Genomic DNA, 27,718 nt, shown 5'->3' on the forward strand with positions numbered 1-27,718 from the left:
ATAATAATAAAAATAAATTTGACTTAACTTCGATATTGTGATTATCGTTGAGTTATTTTGTAAATAAAATTGGAGACCTCTAAACTTAGAACATAAAAAAGGGTCCGTCCCCACCAACCACTGCCACCGGAGACTGTCCTCAGTCAGATGAACAGTGAGGAGGGAGATGGAGGAGAAATAAAGTTATTAACTAAAAGGAAAAAATATAATTTTTCATATAAAACTATAATAATGAAATTGTTTAAAACAAATAATATTGGATTGTTTGTTGCTGTTTTGTGTTGCTTAAAAAACTAAAATGAGAATTTTTTTAATTTTATTACACAAAAAGGAATTATAGGATTTAGGAAAAAAAATCATAACAAATATAAGGAACACACAGCATACCTTAAAAGGGAATGGTGATGATGATGATGGGTGCAAGTGAAGACTTTTAAGGTGGCGTGTGTGTGTGAGAATGTGACATTTTCAATTAAATATTTAATTAATAAATTGTTTAATGTGTTTTTTCTTCTTTTTTCGTTTTTTGTACACAGATTATTTTTTGCTTTTGTTTTTTGTTTTTATAATTAATTATTAACTATCTTTTTCGTTTGTGTTTTTCTTTTATTGAGATAAGGAAATAGGAATGGGACAAGAAGACAATTATTCGTATTAATTAATATTAGCTTAGGTTTACAAGGGGGGCGAGGAGGGATATTTCATTGTTTGATTTGAATTTTTTATACAACGTCTAAATAAAATTTACTAATTTCTATTTTTGTTTTAGAGTATTTTTTGTTGATCTCTTTTTTGGGATTTTTACTTTGTTAGACATTTAAGTTTTTTTACAAACATTTATTAAAGTTATTTTTAGTTTAGATTTTTTTAATTTCTTTATTTGAACTGTGTTTTTTTTGTTTTTGCTTTATTTTCTAAATATTTTACACAATTTGTTTTTGTTTTATTATTTTATTTTACAAATACTATTTATATTTTATATTTATAACTACGTTGTTGGTTTTGTTTTGTTTCCTTTGCCAGGATGTATTAAGAATAGTGATATGAAGAGTTAAATCGAAGAGGGGGGATGGATATTGATTGGTTCCTTTAGATTGTTTTGCCTAATAAAAGTGGGATGGGAGGAGAGCAGGGATTTATAAATCGATTGCGACTTCTCACTTAATTGATAAGGACAAGTCGAAAACGATTTATACAAAATGTCACATGCAAGTCTGAGGTGACTCAAACACACAACCGTTTTGAGGGATAATATGTTTGCTTTGATGGTTGTCACATAAACGGCCGGTGATGAGCACTCCTTTCAATTAACATAATTTGTTTTACTACTCCCAGGAGCATCCGGAAGAGGTATCAACACGTTCTCAAAATTATTAATTACTTTTGCAAACGCTCATGAAAAATTACTGCTTTTGCATTCACAAAAATAAGAATAATTCTGTTCAGTTGTACAAGTCCCGAAGGTGGACTCTCCTCGTGAATCGGGTTTGGGAAAATACTGAAGAAGAATTTCTTTAAAAAAGATGTTTTAAACATAGGACAAGAATGGCTTGAGTATTGTTGGGATTGGTTTTTCCAAAGGGTTTGCTTAATTAACTAATACATACATAGCTTATTTAGTTGTTGTTGTTTTTTGTGTTTATATAATTATTTTTGCTTAATTATCACTCGTTTTTCGTTGACATTGGCTTTTAAATGAAAATCATATAGAAAATGAAAAATTTTTATGGGTTTGAAATATTTACACAGGATTTGGTGATATTACTGCAGGTCCTGTTGGGAAGCGGGAAATTTCACATTGGACCTAGAGTTGACAACTTCCATGACTTCAAGCATTCGAGGTTTGTCGTTTGGATGCGGAAGCTGCTTGTGTTTTCTTTGTCTGTGTTTTCGATATGTTTGTTGTTGTTTCCCAAATCTAAGCATAATCCGTCGTATTGATCCGGTGCTCATTGCTATTATTATTACCTATACCATTGGTGGCATCCTCTTCCGATTTGCCGCCGCAATATTGCATCAGCAGATTCTACACCATATTTACATACTTATCCTGAGGTGTCATGTAGTCTAGGCTATTCTGTGAAAAGGCCTGGGCCGAAACGGTGCCCGTAAACGAGGGACTCGGTGAGAGGCCAAAATTCGATGCAGCCGAATAGCCGGAGTGACCCATGTTGTAGTTCACCTGATTTTGATTGCTAAAGTATTCCATTTGGGAGTAGTAGCTGGGTGCCTGGGCATAGTTGTTGGGATACTGTTGGTATTGATTGTGCCAGAAGTTATAGGAATCATGGTTGGACATGTAGGCTGCGGAGTGGGCAGCTGAGTGATGGGCCGATTGAGCGGATTGGGCAGCATGGGCAGCGGCTGCCGATTGCGGGGACATGGGTGTAATGGGTGGTGAGGGTGTGGTAATGCTGGAATTCGAATCCATGGGTGTGATGTTACCACCCGGCTGTAGTAGGCGTGGATTCGCCGAGGCCGCCGTACCATAGATACTGTGATGATGTGCACTGGAGCTGATGTCACCGCCTGCCTCCTTCAGGGTGTCATAGGAGACAGCCCTTAAGGCATCAGGATTCGATACTGGATAACCACTGGAGCCGATGTGCTCCTTTTTGCAAACAATACTCACAGGACTAACAGAGGTGGCAGGTGTGGGCAGTAATGGTGAGGAATTGTGATGGCCGGCGCCACCACCACCACCCGATGTATTAAGGCCAGCCGCACTTGCTGCACCACTCGCCGCCGCATGGCTATTGGCACTCATGTGATGCAAATGTGAACCGGCCGAGGAGCTGGTGGGTGTAACGGCGGAGGTGGCAGAACTGGATGAATTAAGGAAGGAACTGTGATGTGATTTTATGGATTGTGCTACTGCAGCAGCGGCGGCGGCAGCTGCAGACGATGAACCTCCCGACGAGACATTGGGATTGTTGGAATTCGAGGAATTCTTTTGGCCACTGTTGTTGTGGCTGTTATTGGCGGACGAGGAGGAGGATGAGGAGTGGTGATTATTCGATTTTGAAGAGGAGTTCGTTGAATTGGAATTACTGCCGGAACTATTCGATGCATTGCGTGATGAAGAGGATGATGAGCATGACCCAGAACTGGAATTAACCGATTTGGAATTGCTTAAACTGTTTGATTGTTGTTGTTGCTGCAATTGTTGACGGCATTTGGCACGGCGATTTTTAAACCAAACCTGGAAAGAGAAAAAAAGAAGAAAAAAAACGAAATCAATTATTAACATGTCTGCAGTTGGTGTAGAATTTTCCCACAACAATTATTATTCCAAACTCCCCTTAACTTTTTATTTGTATTTGTTTAACATCAACAACAATAACAAGAAGCTGCTGTTCATGCCCTTGTTGTTGTTTTTCTGGTTTGTTTTTCAAGCGTAAAATGCCAACACTTCACTTGCCCTGGCTGCCATGCCATATCAATGAATAAATTATAGTTGTTGTTTGTTAAACAACGAACAAGTGTTAAAAGTCACGCGCCCACCAAAAAGGATGCCCGCCTTTGGCCCAAAAGTTTACTCTCGGTTGCAAATAAAGTTATACAATTCACCCCTTAAGGGGAGGATGAATGGACGTATGTGGTGCTGTTGTATGTTTATCCAAGGCGTACAGCTGCAAATTGACTCGATTATATTGTCAAATAGAAAAACAAACCCCACACTCCACAGTGACACCCTGCTCGCATGGCTTGCTGCTTCTGCTGCTTATCGTAGTTGAAACAAGTGCACAAGGATACATTAAGAATTGTTATTTATTCATGCAATCGTTCGTTGGTTTGTTGTTAGCTTGGTTTTCCCCCTCCCCTCCCTTGCCATGCCTTCCATTTGAATTCTTCAAACATTCAAGCTCACATTATCCTTGTTTGTTATGCTTAGGGGGGAGATGAGGACGACTTCTAACATTCCGCAAAGTGCTTACGAACGCATTTATGTTCACAGCAGCAGCAACAACCATCATCATCATCATTGTCATGATTGTGATGATGTTCATCCTCCCCCCTTCAAGTTTGGCCACAAATATTTTCCCTGTGATTTCAAAAGCTTGCTTTTTTGTGGCCCTGCTAATGGCAATGGTTTTTTTTTTCCTGTTGCCACCCTCTTCATTGGCACACGCCAACCTTAGATACTGCAAACAGGACTCATTTGTGGGGAACGGAAAAAACTCCTGACCAAAACCCAAATTCCCAATGACGAGTTATCAAAGAAAGGACGTAGAATGAACGAAGTAAAAAAACACTAGGGTAGGGCGTAATATTTGTGGCAATCATTATAACAACATTTCAAGTAGGTATTGTTGTCGTTATAGCTTGACGAGAAAAGAGCATTAAATAAGGCGTATCAGATTTCATTATAGCAAAGATTTCCCAATTTGTTTGATTTCAATTTGCTTTCATGTCCTGCGAGGGGAGTTTGTGTGTCAATGAATGAATGTTTTTTGCCGATAACTTATAGAGTGGGAGATTGGGGCGTTTTTAGTCTTTGTTTCAATTTGTGTTAACTGGGAATTTTAGACAAGAAAAAATATGAATGACGAATTTGAAAACGAAAAGAGAATAATAAAAAAAGACAAATGATTTCAAATCACTGTCAATTCAATTTTCATTGGAGATTTTTTTTTTCTTGCCAGCCATGGAAGAAGGATGTGGATGGGGTATATCTTAGTGCCTAGTAAGCATTCTCTGTGTGTTTCACCGCAAATAGTTAAAAGGTCCTTAGATTTGAATTGAAAAAAATTTAATAGTCTGTCGTTTGATGTCATTTAATGAGCCATAACATTCATTAAATGCTGAGCTTTTAATTTAAAGGCGTATGGCGGAAGATCAAAGCCATTTTTCTTGCAATTCTATAATTTTTATTATCAAATTATGGCCGGGATGAAAACAAACTCAACATGCAAGGTAGGCATAAAGAAATTTAACTAAATAAAATATTTGAAAGAAATCAAATCTACGTTAAATCAAATGTAAATATGGAGAAATTTTTTAATTTAGAAAAAGGATGTTTCAAAACATTCAAACAAAATTTCAATTTGGAATCAAAATTTAAATTTCCCTTTAAGATTTTTTTTTGTTATTGGGAGTTAGTATTAATTTTGTTTATTTTTACAGTCAAAAATTCCAATTTAATTAAAAAAAGCAAAAATAAAATTTCGTTTTTGGGAAATTTGGAAAAAATAAAATTTCCTTTTTGGGAAATTTAAGAAAAATTAAATTTTCTTTTTGGGAAATTTAAAAAAAAATTAAATTTCCCTCTTTTGGGCATATTCATGGAAGTCTTCGTTTTCAAAGAAAATGTAAATTGGGTTGAATTTATTTTTTTTTTTTAATTTAGAAAAATAAATTTAATATTTTATTTTTTAATTAAAAAAAAAATGTATAATTTTAGCCAGAATTAAAATTTCCCTTAACGATTTTTTTGCTATTGAAAATTTCTGTTAAATTTGTTTATTTTTACAGTAAAAGATTAAATTTAATAAACTGCAGCAAAAAATATAATTTCCTCTTTGGGAAATTTTTAAGTAATAAAATTTCCATTTTGGAAAATTTTATGGAAATTGTTGTTTCAATGAAAATAAGCACTTCCGATGCAGTTCTTTTGAATTTAATAAAAAAATAATGTTTAGATTGTTTTTTGGAAAATTTTTAAAAAATCATATTTGCCTTTTAGCGAATTTTTGAGGAAAATTTTCGTTTTTAATGGAAATGTAAATATGGTTACATTTTTTTAATTTGAAAAAAAAACATTTAATTTTTTAATTTAAAAAAACATGTATAATTTGGCCAGAATTAAAATTTCCCTTTACGAATTTGTTTGTTATTCAGAATTTCTGTAAATTTTTACAGTAAAAAATCAAATTTAATTGAATACAGCAAAAAAAATAAATTTCCTTTTTGGGATATTTTGAAAAATAAAATTTTCCGTTTTGGGAAATTTTGAGGGAATTTTTCGTTTTCAATGAAAACGATACTTCTTCCAAATTTAATAAAAAAAAATATTTTATGTAAACTAAAATTTAACCAAATACAGCAAAAAAAAAATGTCCTTTTTGAGAAATTTTGAAAAATAAAATTTCCGGCTTTGGGGAATTTTGAGGGAATTTTTCGTTCTCAATGAAAACAATTCTTCTTCCAAATTTAAAAAAAAATATTTTAGGTAATTTCAGATTTAATCAAATACAGCAAAAAAAATAAAATAAATAAATAAAATGTCATTTTTGGGAAATTTTGAAAAAATAAAATTTCCCGTTTTGGGAAATTTTGAGGGAATTTTTCGTTTTCAATGAAAACGATACTTCTTCCAAAGTTTTTGGTTTTAATAAAAAAATATTTTATGTAAATTCAGGTTTAATCAAATACAGCAAAAAATGCCCTTTTTGGGAAATTTTGAAAAAATAAAACTTCCCGTTTTTGGAAATTTTGAGTGAATTTTTCGTTTTCAATGAAAACGATACTTCTTTCGAATTTAATAAAAAAATGTTTTATGTAAATTCTTCGTCATATATTCCCAGCAAATACAAATTCAACGAACTTTTTTAAACTTTAATTTTGAACGACCTTTGACAAAATTTGCCAGTAGGGAATTTTAAGGATTTTTTGTTTTTAATTAAAGTCACATTTTTCTCCGAGATGATTACACAATTTTGCATTTTGGAAACATCCCATGAAGAAAATTTTTTGGTTATGGGAATTGAGGGAAAATTACCATAATTTTCCCTTCGCCGGTATTTGGTACAAATTTGTTCTGTTTCAGAACAATTTTGTACCAAATACCGAAAATGTTGTTATTTATAAATTTTTCAAAAAATTCAAAAATAGCAGATTGTTGCATATGCTGTCTGGATCAGAGATAATTTTTGTATTTCCATTTAAAAATGTTTTTTTTTTAGGTTTTCAATATTTTTTTCTAAAACCTACTCATCTCAAATGGTTTGAAACCAATTCGTTTTGAAACAAATCCCTGTCTTCAATAATTTAAATAAACACTTTAAAATATTCCTTGCTTGTTGTCCAGATTGGAAAGCCAAGCCATGTGCAAGTTCTCTCATAACAGTTTCAAATTCAACACACAACAACTCTTTGACAATAGTCTCCCCTCTATGATTTCGCTATTGTGTATATTGTTAGGAGGCAACTGTCTCCATAATCTGCAATGGGAAATTCTCAACAATACAACAGCTGTGTCACAAAAAAAATTTCTCAAAAAGTAAAAACAACAAAAGCAAAAACGCATCACAAAAAATTGTTGAAAAAAAAAACAAACAAAAACTGTTTACGCATTGTTGACAAATGCAGAGAAGAGAAGTTTTATGCCACAAGGATATGTCATCAAGTTTTTTTTTTTTCAAATCACTTTGGGGTGAAAAGAGTTAACATTAGGCTATCAAAAATTATTCTCGGTTTCCATTACAACCCCTGTTTTCATGGAGAGACAGAAGGAGAGAAAAGGAAAGAACAAAAATAGAACCTCCCGAAAACACATAGAGGGAGCAAAACAAACAAACATCCACCCATATGTACCGCCGTCCTGCCACACATAATTTTGTGCCATTTATTTCTTTGCTAATGACAAATTACGATTATGCCTATGTTTGGAATAAGGCATAGGCCATTTATATTCATTACATAAGCCTCCTGATTGTACAAACACACATACATATACGCAAACAATCGTATCCAAGCATATGCGGCAAATATCCCATTTTGTGCGTTTCTCCTGCCTGGCTTTGGTTGGTGCGAACGAAGAACGTGCTTGGCTAAATTATATTGTTGACTGTGAATAAACGGAAGCGCTTAGCAAGGTTATCAACATGAATAATAAAGATTTGATTTATGATTTATTTCGTTATGCTTACAAAGCAATAATGGCAACAACAACTCCAACAACCATAAACAAGAACATATCTGATATCCATACTTTAAGCATGTGGGTTGATTTTTTGTGTTTGCCACCAATCTAAGAGAACCCAGCATTGTCATCATCATCATGAAAGCTATGTAAGAGAGCTAAAACTAAAAATTGGCACAAACACAAAAACCTCCAACCCCAACCAGTCAGTCAGCCAGCCATATTTTATTCCTTATTTCCTTCCATTCCCTTTTTGGTTGTTAGTTTTGTGCTGCGTGTGGTGTAAACAGTAGCATTAGGGCGTCAATGTTTGTTCTGTTCTGGTGCAGATAAGCTCTGGAAAATGATTACACATTTTTATGAAACACGCATACTCCTCCTAAAGGCATAAACAACACACAAATACACACGCACATTCGCTTATACATACATTTTCATAGTCATAAAATATTGGAGTTGAAACCTGCCAGCCATCCAACCAACCATTGCCTTGTATTTATATTTCATCCTCTTGGAAATTTATTCATTTATGTGTGGGTGTTGTTTTTGGACTTTGAACATTCCATTTGTGGAAGAGAATGAAGTTGTGTTTAAGGAATATGGGTTTGCTCTTTGCTTGAACATGTTTATGTAATGGTATTGTTACAGGAAGATTCCAAGTTATTGGACGATTCCACAGCAAAAGTGCGGGGAATACAATAAATTTCAATTTCGATTTTAAACACAAAATTTATCTTAAAAACAATTTTTTGGAAAAATGCTGAAACAAATTTTTGTCTCAAAATTATATTTTTTCTTTTCTTCGGGGTCAAAATTCACATTTTTAGGTGTTTTTTAGGTTTTCACGATTTTGCTTGGAAACTGCAAGTCCAATCGAAATGGAGCTAAAGAAAATGTTGTAGCTGTGAAAATTCTCTAGAAGATTGACGTTTACCATTTGTTCTCAGCCTGTACCAATTTTGAGATAAAGAAGCTCAGTTTACATTTTTAGGTTTTTTTGTTAGGGTTTCGCGATTTTGCTTGAATACGGTAAGTCTTATCGATATGGGACCTGAGAAAATCTTAAAGCTGTAAAAATTCTCTATAAGACTGTAACATTTTTTTAGATATATAAGTTTAAGTTGGGAATTTGCAGTCATGACATTGTTTTATAAGGGGACGATACAGAATTGAATTGAATTTGAATTGTCACAATTTGAAGTTCTATATCTCAATCTTGTAGAGAATTTTCATAGCTACAACATTTGTTTTAGTCATATTTTGATAGGACTTGCGTTTTCCAAGCAAAATCGCGAGAACCTAAACAACCCCTAAAAATTTCAACTTAAATCGCGATTTATTTTTGAAAGTGCTCCGGCGATTTCTTTTTTGTTTTTTGAGTTTTCTCATCTATAAACATTGTAGTTTCAGAATCCGCAAAAAATTCCGAGGTGTAAGCACCATTTAAAATTGTTTCAAGGCAACCATGATTACTCTTCGTATATACGATTTTTAACATTTTTAATAAAATTTATAATATTTTAAAATTGTTCGAACGGTTTTCGATTTACTAAAACACCAAAATCACCTAAAACACCTCTATATTCTTTCCTTGATATCTTCAAAACCAATACTCTAAGAATAAATCTGTTAAAGCATGACTTGTTAATTACACGATATTCTAAAATTTTAAATGCTAATTTTTAATTTGGGAACATTTGAATAGATTATTTGAAATTTGGTTTTCAAAACAAAACATGTCCAAAAATCATGTTCTGAATATCCTCTTTATAATAGGTTTTTTATTTTACGAATTGGGACAAATTTTTCTTTTTTTCATTTTTACTGATTTTTATCTTTTTCCTAAAATTTCCCAATTGGGACAAATTTTTATTTTTGAAAGGCTATAAGAAAATTTGATTACAATATTTTAATAATTTCTCAAATATTTCTATTTCATTTTTACTCATTTTTATCTTTTTCCTAAAATTTACCAATATTTGGGAATAAATATTTCTCTCTTCTTTCCCATTCAAATAAATTTTTAAAGTTGTCTCTCTATTTTTTCCTTGTTTTAATTAATTTAAAATATACTTTGCATTGCCACATTTTACACAAATGTCAATTACCTAAAGACAACATATCTACTACTCCCTACACATTCGAATAGTCACTTGCTTCTTCGTTTCCATATCTAGACACATACCATGTGAGGAGCCCCACTTTAACATACCGGTTGGTCGCTGATGGTGTTCATTACAAAGTGTGGAAAATGGAAATTGAATCCCAACAATCAGTCGTTGTCGTCGTCATAGACTGATGAGTGAAAATTCTATATGACCACGTTCCGAAATCGTAGTAGACACAAGGATACCATAGTAAAGCAAAAAAAAAAAAACTAAGAACCTGAGGCAGACAAACAGACTAGCAGCAGCAATAGTGGTCTCTATAACAAATCTACAAAACAAAAGAAATCGAACACACACAACACCTCTGCCTCTTCCTCCACCTACAACTAACAACGTTGGAACAATTAACGCTGGCCAGCAATTCCAGATATTTGCTTGCAAATGATATTCAATAGTTAATGTTAAATGCAAACGTAGCCAAAATAATGGTCAGAAGCCGGTTGACAAGCGGCCGGCCTGGCCTGGCCTGGCTGTCTGTCCGCCCGTCTGCCTGCAACAGACAATTGTAGAATGAAACCAACGTGTCAATTTTCACGAGTGGTCAATTTGCAATGCAAGGGCTTCCCTTAGAAGAAGAAGAACAACAACGAAACAAATACAGAGGTTAATGCGAAATGTGTTTCAGCTACTGGCCCGGCTTGCTGGTGCAACATGTTTGCATGTTCATGTTCCCTTTCTAAGGAACAACTATGCATTTAACTGCATTTTTTCTTCTACTTCTTCTACCGTTTCTGCTGAGTTTGTTGTGCCTTAAGATATTCAGTGTCACGTCCTTAAATTACTTATAATCGTTTGTTGTTTTTGTTATATTGCAATAAATGTCCTGCTTCTTTGGTTGTTGTTGTTGTCAATCCTTCATTGTCTCTGGTCATGTTCGTTGTAAGCAAAACAAAAAATCAAACAAAAGGTAGGCAGGACGGCTGTGTTTGTTTTGTCGTTTGTCATAGCTGATGTTTAAAGAACTGATCATCGCTGAAATCTTTGTGCAAAATGACATCTCAATTCCATTTTTTTGCTTTGCCCAACTCAGATTGTAACAAAATCCAACAAATTCTCAAATAGACCTAAGGCCATTTGATCATAGATGGCCATTTCAATGGAATGGATGGAATACTCCATAATTATGTCATATCATCAACAAACAAATCCCAGGAAACAATTACCAAAAAACATCCTAAATAAACACAACTCAGTTAAACGTGTTTATTTAGCCACATTAACATTTGGGGTAACAATAGCAGCCGTGAGCAGTACAATTGTCACATGAATGAAGAAATTAAACAATTTTGTGTGTTGCCTTAAAAGGACATATTTCTTCCTTAAGCAATGATTTGTTAACATCTCCTTCTTTAGCGGAAATGAAACACAAATGCAAAACAAACAAACAAACATTGTTGGCTGGAAGTTGAATTGCTACCATTTGAGGGTTAAATTTGTAAATTTACTACTGTTTGTTTAATATATTTAGATGTAATATATTTTAATGGCCAAATTTACACATGTCACTCCTCTCTCTCTCCCTTCCCTTCCCTTATGATAAATGTAATACCAGCAAGCAAACAATTTTGTGGAAAATCAGTGAAAATTTATATGGCTTCTGTAATGTATTACCACACCATTCATTCATTGTAACTGGTATTCATTCATTCCGTTATGTTAACTGATTTTCCCCCTTATTAGAATTGTTGTTGTTGTTGTTTTGTTCTATATTCTATTTTCCATATGTGGCCTGGCATAAAATGTCAGTCAAATTATTGTGTTTACATTTAAGATTTTTAAGGATTTTCCCAAATTTGTTTTTTTGGCTTGGGGTGAGAAGACATCGATAACATGTGAGTCAGGGAGTTATATATAGCATATGCTTCTTCCTAAATGACAACAATTTATCAGATTAAATGATTTTTGAGAATGGTGCTTTAGAAACATCACTATCAATAGAAGAGATTTTTCTACAAATCGCAAAAAATGTCGCCGAAAGGAAAGCTTTATTTCCTAATGAATGCCATAAATATATAAAATAAAATTCCAGCTTTAAAGGAAATTTTTAAGGAAGGCGATCTTGAAGAATTTAACGTAACGGAAGCTTCTTAAAATTTGCTCGCCTTCACTATACAAAAGTAATCAATGTTTTAATAAGCTCTGTTTTCAACAAAAATTTCCAAATATGTATTTTTTAACATAAAGTTCCCAAACATCGCTTAAAACGACTCTATATTCATTCCTATAGTGATATTTTTACAACTATTAATATAAACTGTTGAGGAATGATTTGCTCATTACACAATTCGAAAAATTAAACTAAAATTATTTTGAAATTAGCTCGAACAGTTTTCGAGTTATGGCTAAAACACTTTAATGGGAAAGAATATATTGCATTATTCTTTTGACTATTGAAATTAATTATTCCTCTAAAAATTACTTCAACTCCAATGAAAACGATTAATGCAGCAGACAATTTTCGAAATCACATAAAGTCTCCCTTTCACATTGAAGTCACTATAAAGTTTCTAAAATAACTCAAAATATAAATTTTCATAATAAATAGATTTTCTTAAGGGCCAAAAAATAACCATTGTGATTACTAATATATCAGGAAAATTATTTATATGTAAAAAATCAAAAAGTTTTCAAATTATAATAAAAACCATAAAATAAGATTTTTAAGTTTTATATTACAGAAGTCACATTAAATGACTCTTTAATCGTTCCATTAGTCCTACATTGGCAAATATTACTTTTATCGTAAAACTATAGAAAGATGATTTGTTAATTAGACGATTCTCTACATTTTAATTCGCAAAAATTGCCCAAAACTATTCTACAAGCATTTCTGTAGCGGAATTCTGTAACTCATTTTTTGAGTTACCGACAAAAATCGGTAACATTAAAACTCAAAATTATCGGTAGGATTTAGCAACAGCTTTATTTTTGTTGTTAACTTACCGAAACATTTCGTTAATTACCGAAATTATAAGAATTTTATTTTTACCGATATTTGTTGTTAACTCGAAAAAATGAGTTACAGAATTCCACTACGGTTGTAATATCTTTAAAACAAGCAAAAAAGTGTCAGTCGTCTTTGCCGACAGATATAAACCGAAGCGAAACTTTCACCTCCGGACAGATCGAATGTATTTAAGGTCTCTTCAGAATTGTGAGGCCCTTTTTGTACATTTGAACTTGCCGACAAAAATGTGGATTAGGAATTAACTGCACTAAGACACAAATATTGAACTTTTGTAGGACTGGTACCCTTAGGGACGACCGATATGGGTCATTTTAGAAGTTAAACTAAATTTTGATAAAATATTAGGAGATCCAAAGTTTGGACCAAATTGGTTGCCCCATTCAAGTGATATCGTCCTAGTATTTTAGTGAATATTGGGGAGAAGTACCGAAAGTTGTGGACCGGTATTGCCCATGAAGCTAAGTTTGGATATAATACGACGAAGACCAAATGTTGGACCAAATCGGTTGAAAAGTTCGAGAGTTATCGTGCTCTCCGACCGCCACATATGGTGACATAGGGGTTTTTTGCATCTTTCGGGCTGTGAACTTGTCCCTGAAAAAACTTTTACCGTCGTAATGGAGGTAGCGAATGCAAATCGCTTCAACAAAAATCAAAGTGATTGGAGAGCAGGTCTTAAAGTGACCTTATCCGAAATTTTGTGTGAGAGGTACCAGAAGGAGTAGACAAATATAATCCATATTCAAACCTGATCTATATCTGGTAGATATATTAGGATGTGCAAAGTATGGATTACGTGCGCAAAATTTTCCCGAACATTTTTGAAGTTTTGTGGGGGAGGTACCTGAAGGAGTGGACCGATATAGCCCATCTTCGAGTTTAAACTATGTTTTGATAAAGTATTACGAAGGCCAAATTTTGGACCGAATCGACAGATCCGTTCGAGAGTTATCTTGCGCTCCAACCACTACACAAGGTGTCATAGGGGCTTTTTGCACCTTTCCGGCCATTTTCTCAGGAAGTATGGACTTGCCCCTGATGAAACTTGTACAGTCGTATGGGTGGAAGCGAATACAAGCTGCGGCAATAAAAATCAAAGCGATTCGAGAGCAGGTCCTAAACTGAACTTATCCAAAATTTTGAGTGGGAGGTACCCGAAGGAGTGGGCCGATTGAGTCCATATTGGAACCTCATCTAAGTCTGGTAGAAATTTCACGATTTCAAAATTCGGACCGAATCGGTGCATCCGTTCGAAAGTTATCGTGCGCACCAGCCAGCCAGACAGACAGACGGACGGACAAAGCTAAATCAACTCCAAGTTGTCTGAAACACATTTCGTCCAAACATACTTGGGGTCTAAAACCATTATTTCGATGAGGCACATTTTGCCCGTATGAAAGTGTATATACCCTTTCTAGCCTAAAGACTGAGGGTATAATTAGTATCCTTAGCATAGAATTGTTGAAGAATGTTAATTACACAATGCTAGACATTTTGATTCATTGATATTGAAAATCGTTCGAACAGTGTTCTAGTTATGGCCAAAGCTATAAAATAATTGAACATCTAAAGGAAAAATTGTAATTAAGATACCTAAATTCACCCACAACAAAAGCAATTTGATTCCACTTTATTCGAAAAATTAACTAGTAACAAAATCAGAGGAAAGTATGATTTTAGAATTACATGTTACTCTAAGTATTTGCATAAGAATTATCAAAATTGCACGAATGGCCTTGGAGTTAAAGTTTAACAAATAAAATAACCTACAGTTATTATAAATGATTACTAAGATAATCATTTTGAAAATAGTTCGAAAGTGTTTTGACTTATAACCAAATCACAAAAATCTCATAAAATGACTCTATTTAATTTTCTTTAGTTATATCTCTAAAATTATTATTTTTACTTCTTGATTTTGTTTGGCTCAAGGTCAGAAAATAAAAACAATAAGTTTTGTTTTTTATTTTATTTTTATTTTTCCAATATTTCGACCTTCTCCGAAGGTCATCATCAGGGAATTTAAAATTTTAATTTTCTATCCTTAACAACAATATGGACATCCTATTTCGGACACGAGAGTATTACAACTCTCGTGTCCGAAATAGGATGTCCATATTGTTGTTAAGGATAGAAAATTAAAATTTTAAATTCCCTGATGATGACCTTCGGAGAAGGTCGAAATATTGGAAAAATAAAAATAAAATAAAAAACAAAACTTATTGTTTTTATTTTCTGACCTTGAGCCAAACAAAATCAAGAAGTAATACAGTCCAAAGGTCAACAATAACTCTACGAAAATTATTATTTTTAGTTTAAAGCATTTAATAGTTGTTTTGTTAATTAGACCATATTCCACAATATAAAAGTGTAAAATTTTGAAATTGTTCGAACTATTTCGCTTTATGGCTTAAAACACAAAAATTACCTAAAACGTCCTATTCTTTATTTTAGTCCTATCTTCAATAATATTACTCTTGGAAAAGATTAGTTGAAGAATGATTTGTTTATTACAATTTTGAATGTTTAAAATGGTTAATAACTCAAAAATCGCCTAAAACGACACTATATTCTTTGGATCGATTGAAGAATGATTGTTCCAAAATCTGCAGGAATCTACCAATTTTTATTACGATAACAATTTTTTCTTTATGATATCGAAAAATATTAAAAATTAGACGATTCTTGCAGTACTACAGTTCATTACAGTTTCTATTTTTTCAAAGTTGTAGAAGATTTTATTCTGTTTTTTTATCTCGAGATATTTTAAAATAAATCTGAAATATCGGATTTTGTCATAGGAAAAATCCCATAACGACTCTATATGCTTTCTTTTAGTTCTGTAGTCGAAAATATTTCTTTTAGAATAGATTGGTTGAAGAAGCATAATTTGTAAATTTGACGCTATTCTAAAATTTTAAATGTTTATTTTTCAATTTATAGCTAAAAAGTGGTAACAGTAAAGGATATTTATGAAAAATTAACTTTAAATGGAATTTATGAAGCTCCTTTGACTTTAGGTTCAGGTGAGAAAATATAATATAAATTTTCTTTTAGAAGATTTGAAGATAAATATTCTTTTTAATTGATCCATGGCAAAATTTTTTTAGCAATTTGTGTAAGAACTATCAGAATTGCACAAAGAGTAAAATAAAATTTCTTCAAAATTATTAAGAAAAGTGAATGATTTGCACCCAGTCGTGGAAAAACTATTAAGCAGATATGTATGTTAACATACTATTTCAAAATTATTTTGGATGGATAAAGAACTTTAAAAATCCAAAATAGAAAACATAAACCTTTTTCAGAAATAATGACGATCAGTTTCTTATGTTGAATACAATTCCCTTTCAATTTTAGTTCTTAGCAGAATGGAAATATGAAAATAACAAAAATGTTAAAGTGGAGCAATATTTTTTTAATCCCACGATTCTTATGATGATGATAAAGTCGCATATATTTAAAATCCCATGATCGCCTTAGAACTATAACCTAAACAAATTGGAATTTAAAATATGTATTCCGAAAAAATCACCCACAATTACACAAATTATTTCCCATATCTCGGTAATGTAACTATCAATTTTTAGAAGCTGTTTATAGCTTTAGTTAAGTTCTTGCTATGAAATTCAAATTAAAAAAAACGACTCTTACCTGTACTCTGGATTCTGGTAAATTGATTTTCAATGCCACCTCTTCGCGCATAAAGATATCGGGATAACGTGTTTTGCCAAATAGAGATTCCAATACATCCAGCTGGGCACGGGTAAATGTGGTACGTTCACGTCTCTGTTTACGGGTGTTAACACCTGCAGGCGGCAGAATGAATGGGGTGGGCGGGGGAAGATAAACAAAAATATTGTTTCGTTAGCAAACGTTAATCCTGGCTGCATAAAAAACGGCCTAACAATGTGATGAAATTGATAGTTTGTGGAACAGAGCTTGTTAGCTAACGGGTTTTAAAAAGTCAACACCGAAAGCAAATAAAAAAATTATTAACTTTAAAAGCCATGACATTGGGAATACATGAACTAAAAACTAATTAATTAAGAGATTAATAAGCAATATCCTGCTGGTTTATTAAAGCAGAAACAACAACAACAATAGAATCCCATTGCAAGCCATGAAATGGAAAAAAAGGGATAATACCATTCATAGACAATGTCCAAAAACATACACACATGGAAAACTTAACAATGAAAATGGCGTATTTTTCCATGCACAGAAATTGTGTGGAAAAATGTCCTGTACTGGAAAAAAGGTGGCTTAGAGAGCTTGAAAATAGGGTGCAGAACAACAATGTGGAATTATGTTGTTGTTGTTGTTGTTGCTATTGTTATTATAATACCAAACAATGGATTGCGTGCAAGCGAAAAACAACCCCTTTTTTGTTGTTGTGGCTTGGCTGCTGTTTGTTTTTCCAAGCAACCCCTATTGTATGTATCTCTCGGGTTGGTGGAAATTTATTTTCTGCTTTACATAAAACGTTAGAAGACCGGGCTATTGCTATTGTATATAAAAAGCTGTATGTATGTACGTACGGTTTTGGCATAACAAAGGCAAATGCAATGCATGTAAAAGAACTGCGTGGAATAGAGCAATGGAAAAATAAGGTATTGTTGATGTTGTTTTTTTAATCCCGAGACGACACCATTGTTTTGTCACCCTATCCCTTTTACAATTCGAACATCTAATCTCCACGGCTAGACTGCCGCCGTCGGTTATGTGAAACTCGTTGGCTGGATGGCTAGTCAGTCAGTCAATCTGTCTTTTTTTTGGAAAATAGTTTTTTAATGTCGTTATTTCAGGTTTTTGCTACAGACTCCTTTTGGTAAACAAAACAAAAAGGAGGCCCTTTTTCGTTTTACTCATTTGTGACTTGCTCGTACGTGCCTCCTGCCCGATATGCTGCACATAAGCATATTTTACAGCTGGCAGAAATCACAGTATGAAATCAAAAAAAATTTTTGATGGAATTAATTTGAAATTTATTAGAGATGATGAGGAAGATGAAGAGAAAAAACGAAATGCCAGATGTGACTGGTTTTGAAAAAAAAAAAAATACTTTAAAAAGTCAATTTGTATGACTGTCTGTCTGTCTCTCGTTTTGTCTATCTTTGGCTTTTCCATATGTATATTTTTAGTGAAATGTAAATATGTCAATTATATTTTTTGTCATTTAGTGCTCTATCATTGAAATTGGTGGCATAGTGGTGGTGGAGGGAGCAGTGAGTCGTCCCCATGCCTGCCTTCCTTTGCATTGTCAGTCAGTGCACGCAGCCGCTCATTATTCATTTTGACAATATTATTGATAATGATGCAATCTGTTTTCATTTATTAGGCCCCTCTCAACCATTCAGCCAAACAGCCCCGGTAAAGCTCAACAAATAGTAGATAAAAAGTCAATGGACACAAATTTGTGATCAAGTCTCGTCGCTACTCCGTTAAACTGGAATATTGAAAAAATACTTTTCATGCTTGGCCGTTTTTGGTTTTGGTTTTCTTATGTTTTGGGATGCTTTATGATGATATGAGACTGCACTTGATGGTCTCCAAAGAGACTGTGACATCGTCTTCATCAGGACGTTTGTTGCTGTTGTTGGGGCTTGTTTAAACCAGGCTTTTATGTTTTACATTGAATGACCAACTTTTGTAGCTTTGTTGTGTTATTTTTCTTTTTGTTTTGGTTTGGTTTGAGTTTTGCTTTATTCCCAGCGGTTTTTCTCTTCTTCCAAGTGAAATCACCATGTCATCTTTACTTAAAATTGAGTTATCAGTTGGTCTGTTTATCATTCATTCACTCATTCTGTTTTGTCACGACAAATCATTTGTCATTTATGTATCGTTTTTATGTTAAACAAAATGCATTTTGAGATTTTGAAAAATGAAGGTTGTTCACTTTTTTCTTTTTGGAAAATACACAATTTTGTTTTGGGTGCGCTTTAAAGATGTGAGGGAGAGAGTTTTTTAAGCTCAGAGAAAAAAGAAGGGATGTTTTGAATATTTCGTCTCATTGAGAGCACTGCGAATACTTAAAAGTCAAGATTTATCCAGAATTATAAAAATATAATTGTTCCACAAACATCCCAAAAGGGACAGGGGAGACTTCTTATCCAGAATTACTTAAGACTTTTCTGATTTATGTCTGACAATATGAATTTGATTTAACTAAATTTTTTTAGTGATCAAGGAATTCGAAACTTATTCTTGAATTTATTTTTTTCAAGAGGATTGTTAAGGGAAAGTTCAAATCCCTAATGCTCTTGCCCTAACCATACAAATAGTTTTCAGAATTTCTTAAGACCTTTCCGATTTATGTCTGACAATATGTATTTGATGAACTAACATGTTTAAATGATCAAGGATTTGGAAACTTGTTCCAGATTTTTTTTTCAGCAGAATTGTAAAAGAGAATTGACTTGAAATCCGTAATACTCTTTGCCCTAAAATCTACCCTATATTTCTCGACTTTTAATTGAAGTAATGAGTGAATTTTTTCCCAATATCGATCTACCAAAAAATCTATATATATATAAAAATGGTGTAAAAAATGTATAGTAATTCATAAAATGAGAACGGCTAGGCCGATTTCTGTAAAATTTTTTGTCAGTTATTCGAATTTTCGAGGAGAAGGTCTTTACGGAAGAAAATTTTGGAAAATCTCTCTGGAAAAGTCGGAAAATTGGAAAAATCGAAAATTGAGTTTTTGTATGAAATTTTATTCCTTAATAGCGAGACGAAGTTCGCCGGGTCCGCTAGTATTAACTAAAAATTTCATCACATTCTAAAACCGTTTAAACTTTGTTTTTTTTTTTAACCAAAATTGGTGCGATATTTACCCCACATACCTTGGGAGAACCCGACGGCCTCTAAGCCGTGGGGTAAACCAAAGGGTCCCAGTGATGGCATTGGCATGCCCGGTGGTAATGGTCCATGGGGCACGGAGTGATGCGGATGTGGCCCACCATAGCTGTGCGGATGGGGGCCCAAATCGCCAGACTTTAGGAAACCGGCAGCCATTAAGGCTTCTGTTGAGTGTAGAGCCACGATGAGGCCGTAAACAGGTCAACAGGTCAAATGAAGAAAAACTGTAAAAGAGAGAAAGAGAAAAAATTAATTAATTAATTTATAACAATTAAATAAATTGCAAATAATAATTTAATAAATTCCAAAAAAAAAAATGGCGTACTTTAATTTATTAACGATCAAGAGGGGTAGTTGTATTCTGTATGTCGTTGTTGTTGTTGTATTCTCTTCAGAATAAATTAAAAACGCATAAATTTATAGGTTAGGCGAATGAAATGAATTCCCTTCTTTTTGTTGGTTTTGTGGACAGATGCGTTATTAATTTATATGCCGCTGTAGTTGCTTTTGTTATTCTTTTGTTCGGTTGGGCGAGCGAGCATGCGTTCAAGCAAGCGTGTAATTTTAGGGTCGTTGTAGTTGGATACGTGGCGTGTTTGTGTTATGGGCTAAATTTCACAACTCATTTGGCTTAAGAAGCGCATACGATGAAGTCTGTCTGCATTCCACATAAAATATACTGCAGTTCGGGTGTTGCAAAGTATCCCCCTTTTTGGTTTTGGATGAACCTAAACAGTGGTTGGTGGTGGTGGTGATGATGATGATCTTGATAATATTCCCGTTGCTTTGTTTTGATGTAAACTCTACGACGGTGATATGGCTAATGCTGCATGTGATGTGCGGTAGACCAATAACCAATGCCGTATGAGAATGCCCTGTTAGGACAAACCGTTAAGTGACAAATAACCGGAGGGTACCTAGAGAGGTGTGGACATGTTAAGAGCCTGGCTTACCTCATGTAAGTGTGAGTGAAAGGGGCAGAGTGAGGTTCAGGCAGGCAAAAAGGGACTACCACCTTTAAAGCCAGGATAATGTTAGAGCTCTATTGATGAGATTTTAATCCCCGGCTAAGGATTGAAGCATTGCCAAAAACAGAATTCGCACACAATTTCCTAATGTTCCTCTTTTGGCAACGATGAAAGAAAAGAAAACCAAATCTTAAGTAATTTCGTAGCACACCACAGCGTGTGTGAACTTTTGTGTGTTTGAAAGAAAGCCGAAAGTAGCCTAATTTCCATGCATGGCTGCCGACCGACCGACCGACCGTCCGTCTGTCTATCCCTACAACTAACTGGGTGTTCACATATAAACCTTAATCCCGGCTTTTGGTCAGACAAAGATTAAAACCACACACACCTATGATTAAAACAATGATCAAGAAAGTGGCCTTGTATGTGTGTGAGTATACTGATCCTAGGTATATTTAAATTTCTAAAGAGTACCGGCCAAAGATCACACAAAAACCCAATAATAATAGAGCACAAAATTTAGATTTTCTAACAAAATTAACAAACAATTTGTCAATGCTTGAAATATGTTTTTATTTTGTCTTTATTTTATTTATGCGTATATTTTTTGCTTCTTTACATCTCTTTGGAGAGTTTATTCTGCCTTTTGTTGAAACAACGCAACACAACACAATGACAAATGATTTGAAAGAAAAAAAGTGAAAACAAACAGAAACGTGATTTGGTTGTTTTTCGCTTCAAGATTTTAATTCAATGGTCATTATATGAAATTTACATCTAAATCTTTGGGCCATTCTTAAAGCACGTTTTGTCGCCAAGGAAGTCAGTCAGCCATTGTATTTCCGGCTGGTTGTCAAACCATAAAACCAGAGGAGGGCTGTTGAAGCAAATGAACTTGAAATCATGTTCGAAATCAGCATGAGGTTGCAGCATGTCCACAGTTAGACTCAATCAAATATCAACTCATTGTCGCCAATGAACGGTCCAACAAGGTCAGACAAATAGAAATCGATCATCTCATCACACCCGCACTCAACACTACTGGCCAGCTACATAGACATTCATTACCTCCAGCCCAAAAATAATAAACATTTTTTGGCCTAATGAATGAAAATTGACGTTTGTTATTTCAATACGCACTTTGTAATTACGGCCAAAATAATATTTATCTTTAACGCCCAGTAGCCCAAGCTTAAAGTTAAGCGTTATAGATAGCAGAAAATTATGGCCTAGGGTCAACCAACAAAAACCAAACCAAAACATTAGTTTAATGAAATATTGAGAAGCAGAAGAAGTCGAAAAAAAAATAAAAACAACTACTGACAGCATGAGTTTTGACATTTGGTGGGAAATGATGGTAGCACATAGCCTTTACCCCCACCCTCCCTCTCTGCGTTCCCATGAAGTGGCATTATTCATCTGTATCAACTTCATTATTATCATCATTAATTACTTTCTTGTAGTCCCCCCACTTTTGTGCTAAATAGTTGTAACCATTTTTTTGCTGGCTACTTTGTTTTTGGTTTCTTTGCTACACAGCTTGATATGTTTGGCTTGTGATATTTTTACCACAGCACCACGATTAAGTAGTTTATCCAAGTGACTGACCACCACCGCCAACCATTATCATCATCAACTTCATCTAACCAAAACCAAACATCAGCACCACCAACTCCACATCTGTACCACTTGCTGTGCTGTTAATAAACACCAGCTATGAGACCGCCACAGAAGCCCAGACCTGCAACAACAAATGATCTTCATCACATTACAAATGTTAATGTGTGGACCCATGTGGACAAAAAAACTTTTACTTACTGAGAGATTTCTGTCTTTCTTTTTGTTTCTTTAATATAAATATGAATATTTGAAATTGGTTACGGTGTTATATTGGCATTTATACACACAATTTTATAGATAATCTTGTTAGTAAAAACTATGGATAGATTTTTTTTATTTTTGATGACACTGACAAGTGGAAATATTTACAAGGTGTCAATAGAAGATAATAAAATGATATGAGTTCCCTTTCATAAGAAAATGGGATTTTTATTGAAAAACACAATTTCAAGTGCAAAGGGAATGGTTTAAATTTTTAAGAACATAAATCTGCTGATCCACGTGAAATTAAAAAAAAAAAACGTTATTGAATTCGCATAAGTTGCCAAAGACCGATATCAAGCGGAAAAATAGCGAAATGTTTTATTATCAGATGGGTAGAAAATTAATTTGATTGGGAGTGATGGCAAACAATGATTTCAATGCCCAAAAGCCAAACAACTAACCCCCTGCTTTTGTAAAAGTTTTTATTCTTCTCACACGAATTTTCAAATTTTGTAGATCGATTCACTCGCCTCAGCGCAAATGTAGAGCTCTGCTTTTTAAAAGAGGAATTCTTAACTATATATGGAACGCGTCTACGAAAAATTAGGTCCGTGTGTCATCTGGGGGCTGAGCTATGGATGCCTAAATTATTACAAATATAGACGAACGAACAAAAAATAGTTACAAAAACAGGGGGTATACCACAAAAACTGTCGCTATACCACAAAAAACCGTCAACATGGTGGAGGAAGTTTTATGGTTTAGGCATTAGGGTATGACTTTTTTTATTTTTTTTCTTAAAAATGATTTCATTTCGCACGTATTAATGAACTTTTGGCAATTAATGCCTAAAATAAGATTTATTCCATTAAAATATTTTATTTTTTAATCATTTTGTGCGTGAGATTTTTTATATTGAATCACCTTATATGTAAGATTTTATCTAACCTTAAATAAAAACTATGATACAGGAAACGAGATTGTATAAAAGTTATAATCCTAAGTACGACTCTAATGCAGGTTGATGATGAGTTTTTACAATGTCGTTTCTTGCATCATATATGTTTTAAGATTATATAAACTCTTACATATAAGGTGATTTAATAACAAATTAGATATAAGAAAAAACTATAGGGCATTGGTGGAGTTAATGTCAAGGAGATGCAAGGGATGCTCAATCGAAGTCAAAAGTAAATCTTTCGGTGCTCCAGATTTTACCTTTAAGTGAAAAGTTAAATTTTCAATCTTTCGATTTTTACCTTCAAAAAAAAAATTCGACTTCTCGACCTGCAGATTTATTTGGATTTTAGAGCTTTTTTCATAAATATTGTAGTGAACAAAGCTTGTCATTCTAAAACTTGCATAAAATATAGTGGGTATAAAATCGGGAGTCGAGCATTAAAGTCGTCTCTATAACAATTTTTACGATTTTTACCAAAAAGTCGACTAATTGAAATTCGACTTGCATATACCTAAGAGATGCAAGGCAGTTTCCGCTAGAATACATTGTCGATCAGCATTGAACTAAATTGCATTGGTCACTAATAATATTCGGACCACGAATTTTCAAATAAAGAAGAAAAAGGTGTTTTTATATTTTTTTAAGTTAAATAAATAATATATGACCCAAGGTTAGTTTTTATATTCTTAAAATGTGGGCTGAATTCAACCAAAATATATTACTCGTTTATGCATTTTTGTAGATTTATGGCAAAAGAGAGCATTAGAAAAATGGTTTTAAGTCATCCAGGTTTTGAGGCTTGTTGAGACCGTCAAGTTCATCTTCTGAAGTGAAATATTTTCTTTACTACACATTCGAAGTCACGTTTTAACTGATTTAAACAAGATCTATTTATGATTCAAAGGATATTTAAGAGGCACATTCAAAAGGATCATATAGATGAGGATAATCTTCATAATCCATGACATTTTCTTAATTACATAAAAGAGAAAGATTTACATTTTTAGAAACTGGGCCGAGTAACAACCGACTTCTAAATTCCGTGTAATATAGGTTATAAAACGCGTGTTAACAAGAGTGGATTACGGAAAGTACTTAAACCACTTAGCGACGAGACTTTTTTTTTGCGAGAACACTTAAAATTTTTTATGAAAATGATATTTTTGTGACCTTTTAATCAATTTAAAAAAAAAATAACTTTTTTCTTTCAATATATAGATTCCTACTATCGGGCCTTCTTTAAAAAATGCCGACAAATATTAAGGATAATTTAGGTACATTCTTACATTACAATCCCTTGATTTTTGATTGAAAACATACTCTTACTAACAAATCCCCGAATTTATATGAATGAAACATTTATGACTAATTTTTTTATCGCATGTGATCGCTTATCGCATATTAAAAATTTTCATCAAAAGTCGAAATTTACAAAAAAGTATTTTTTTGTTTGTTTTGTTTTTGGTTGAAGTTTCAATCTCATTTGATTGTTTTTAAGTCTGGAGTGTTATTCCCAATGGCTTAAGCTTCAGCATTACTCTCTATAACAGATTGTAAAGTTTTTCAAAACGAATTGACAGTTTTGCAAAAGTTTACTGATTTTTTAGAATTGCTTGTGTTTTAGGCCAAATTAAAATTTATAAGCGTGGAATGACTTAAAACAATTCTGTAAAAAGAGGCAAAAAAAACACAAAAATATGGAAAATACCTGAATGTTACGTCAAGTTTTGCTACTGTTTTTTGTGGCTTTATGTGGGTTAATATTTAAGTATGCTACTTTCGACGTTCTCAATTGTTCCTCCAGATATATTTAGGGTGCTACCAAGACAGTCAAAGAGGTCCAAGTTTCCACTTTTTTTGTTATAGGTTTTAACGAAAGCAGAAAAAGTGGAGAATAAGAGATACACGATGGAATGTTTTATAATACAACAAAAAATGGATCGTGCAATATATATTAATATTAAAATGACTTTCGTCCTAATAGGCAAAATTTTCAAATAAATATCTATGATTACTATTAACAACAAATAGTATTATTTTTGAATAAGGCTTATTGAGAAAAAATTAAAATCACCAACATTTTTGATATTTTCTATTGAAGAACAGTGGTCAAAGAATTTATTGCGTGTTTATCTTTTAAAGTCAATCCCTGAGGATGATCATCAAAGATGATCGTAATATTGGGTCAATAAAATAATAAAATAAAAACATAAAACCACTTGAAAATGCTATGAAAAACTAATTGCAAGTAAACTTAAGACCAATTTATCAAAAGGCTGTATAAAACAAATATTGTATTTTTTGCCGCTAGAATTTTCAAATAAAACTCCTGAAGAAGTTGGAAAGTCGCCAACAAAACGTTAAGAGTTGATCATGAAATAAATTAGTTTTATTCCATCAAACATCTGACCAAATCAGCCCAGTGAAACCACTTGTTTTGTAATATGACCTCAAGGCAAATCAAAATTCGAAGAAAGTAAAGTTTAAATCTCAACAATAATTTCAAAATATTTTATTTTAACTTTGAAATATTTGTGCATATAAAATTGACGTGAAATTACTTCACGGTGCTCTTGAAGCACCTTTTCCTGGGAAATTTTTGCGTATTCTGAAACTACAATGTTTATAGATGAGAAAAATCAAAAAAAAAAAAAAATCTCCGGGGCGCTTTTTAAATAATTCGCAATTCAAGTCGGAATTTTTATGGGTTTTTTAGGTTTTCACGATTTTGCTTGAAAACCACAAGTCCTATCGAAATGAGACAAACAAAAATGTTGTAGCTATGAAAATGTTCTACAAGATTGACCCTTATGAATATTTCGTAGGTTTTACCGTTATTGAGATATAGAAGTTCACATTGGGACAATGCATTGACTGTACCGCCTCCTTATAAAACAATGTCATGACTGCAATTTTCCAACTTAAACTTATATATCTCGAAAATGGTACAACCAAGGACAAATTTACGAAAGACAATCTTGTAGAGAATTTTCACAGCTAAAAGATTCTCTCTAGTCCCATTTCGACAAGACTTACCGTTTTCAAGCAAATCGTGAAAACCTAACAAAAAATCAAAAAATGTGACTTGAACATCTATAAATCTTAAAAATTGCAAAACCTAGGAACAAATCATAACGGTAAATCCTCTAGAGAATTTTCACAGCTACAACTTTTTCCTTAGCCGATAGGACTAGTGGTTTCCAAGCAAAAACGCGAAAACCTAAAAACGTGAATTTTGACCGCCATTTATTAAAAGTCTCTCCAGCGGGTTTTTCTTGTTTTTGGATTTTTCTAACCTAGGAACATTGCTGTTTCAAAATCCGCAAAAACTTCCCAGGTGTAAGCGGTTTTAGTTTAAGTGTTTTATAAGGTAGCAATACAGTCAATGCATTTTCCCAATTTGAACTTCTATATCTCACTAACGGTAAAACCTACGAATTTATCATAAAAGTCAATCTTGTAGATAATTTTCAAAGCTACAACATCTTCTTTAGTCCCATTTCGATAGGACTTGCGGTTTCGAAGCAATATCGTGAAAATCTAAAACCCCTAAAATGTCAATTTGAATGCGATTTATTTAAAAAGCGCTCCGGCGATTTTTTTTTATTTTCCTCATCTATAAACATTGTAGTTTCAGAATCCGGAAAAACTTCCCAGGTGTAAGCACCTTCCATTTAAAGTTGCTTCAAGATCACCGTGACTTGTAAGTGCCATTTGTTCTTATTAATAAAGAAACAGATAAATAAAAACGTATCCTTGAGGAAGTTGGAAAATGCCAATTAAAAAGCGGATAAAATAATGAAATAAGTAATTGGTAGCCCAATCTGACAAAAGTCTTAAAATAATATTAAATTATTATTGTTTACTTTGTTTGATTCTCAATATATTTTGTTTGTCCGATTTCGAGATACTCTTCCAACAGTACATTTAATTTGAATGGAACATCCGAATTTGTTGTTAGTAATACAGCATTGTCAACATATTCTAAATCACCAAGCTTGTCGAACATTCTGCAACTTAAGAAAATCAAAATTTCACTCGGTTCCAATGGTGAACAAGATTTCAAGGAGGTAATTACAGGTTAATGATCATTTTTTCACC

At 33.2% G+C, this 27,718-nt stretch overlaps 1 protein-coding gene across 2 annotated transcripts in view; it reads right to left on the reverse strand.

Annotated features, from left to right (window-relative positions):
- Positions 1–798: 798 nt before the first annotated feature.
- The window catches only part of oc (homeobox protein OTX2), a 44,111-nt gene continuing 17,191 nt past the window's right edge, over positions 799–27,718 (reverse strand). The window contains exons 2-4 of one of the 2 annotated variants that reach the window (XM_073978124.1): positions 19,840–20,088; positions 16,655–16,809; positions 799–3,202 (exon numbers count right to left, since the gene is read on the reverse strand). In XM_073978124.1, coding sequence (XP_073834225.1) covers positions 2,027–3,202; positions 16,655–16,809; positions 19,840–20,020 — 1,512 coding nt within the window. In that variant the 5' untranslated portion in view covers positions 20,021–20,088 and the 3' untranslated portion in view covers positions 799–2,026. The remainder of the gene's footprint in view (positions 3,203–16,654; positions 16,810–19,839; positions 20,089–27,718) is intronic. The other variant, XM_073978125.1, reaches the window with a different exon arrangement.

Source organism: Musca autumnalis, unplaced genomic scaffold (genome assembly GCF_047663935.1).
Source record: "Musca autumnalis isolate F117 unplaced genomic scaffold, ASM4766393v1 scaffold_3, whole genome shotgun sequence".
Lineage (NCBI taxonomy): Eukaryota > Metazoa > Arthropoda > Insecta > Diptera > Muscidae > Musca > Musca autumnalis.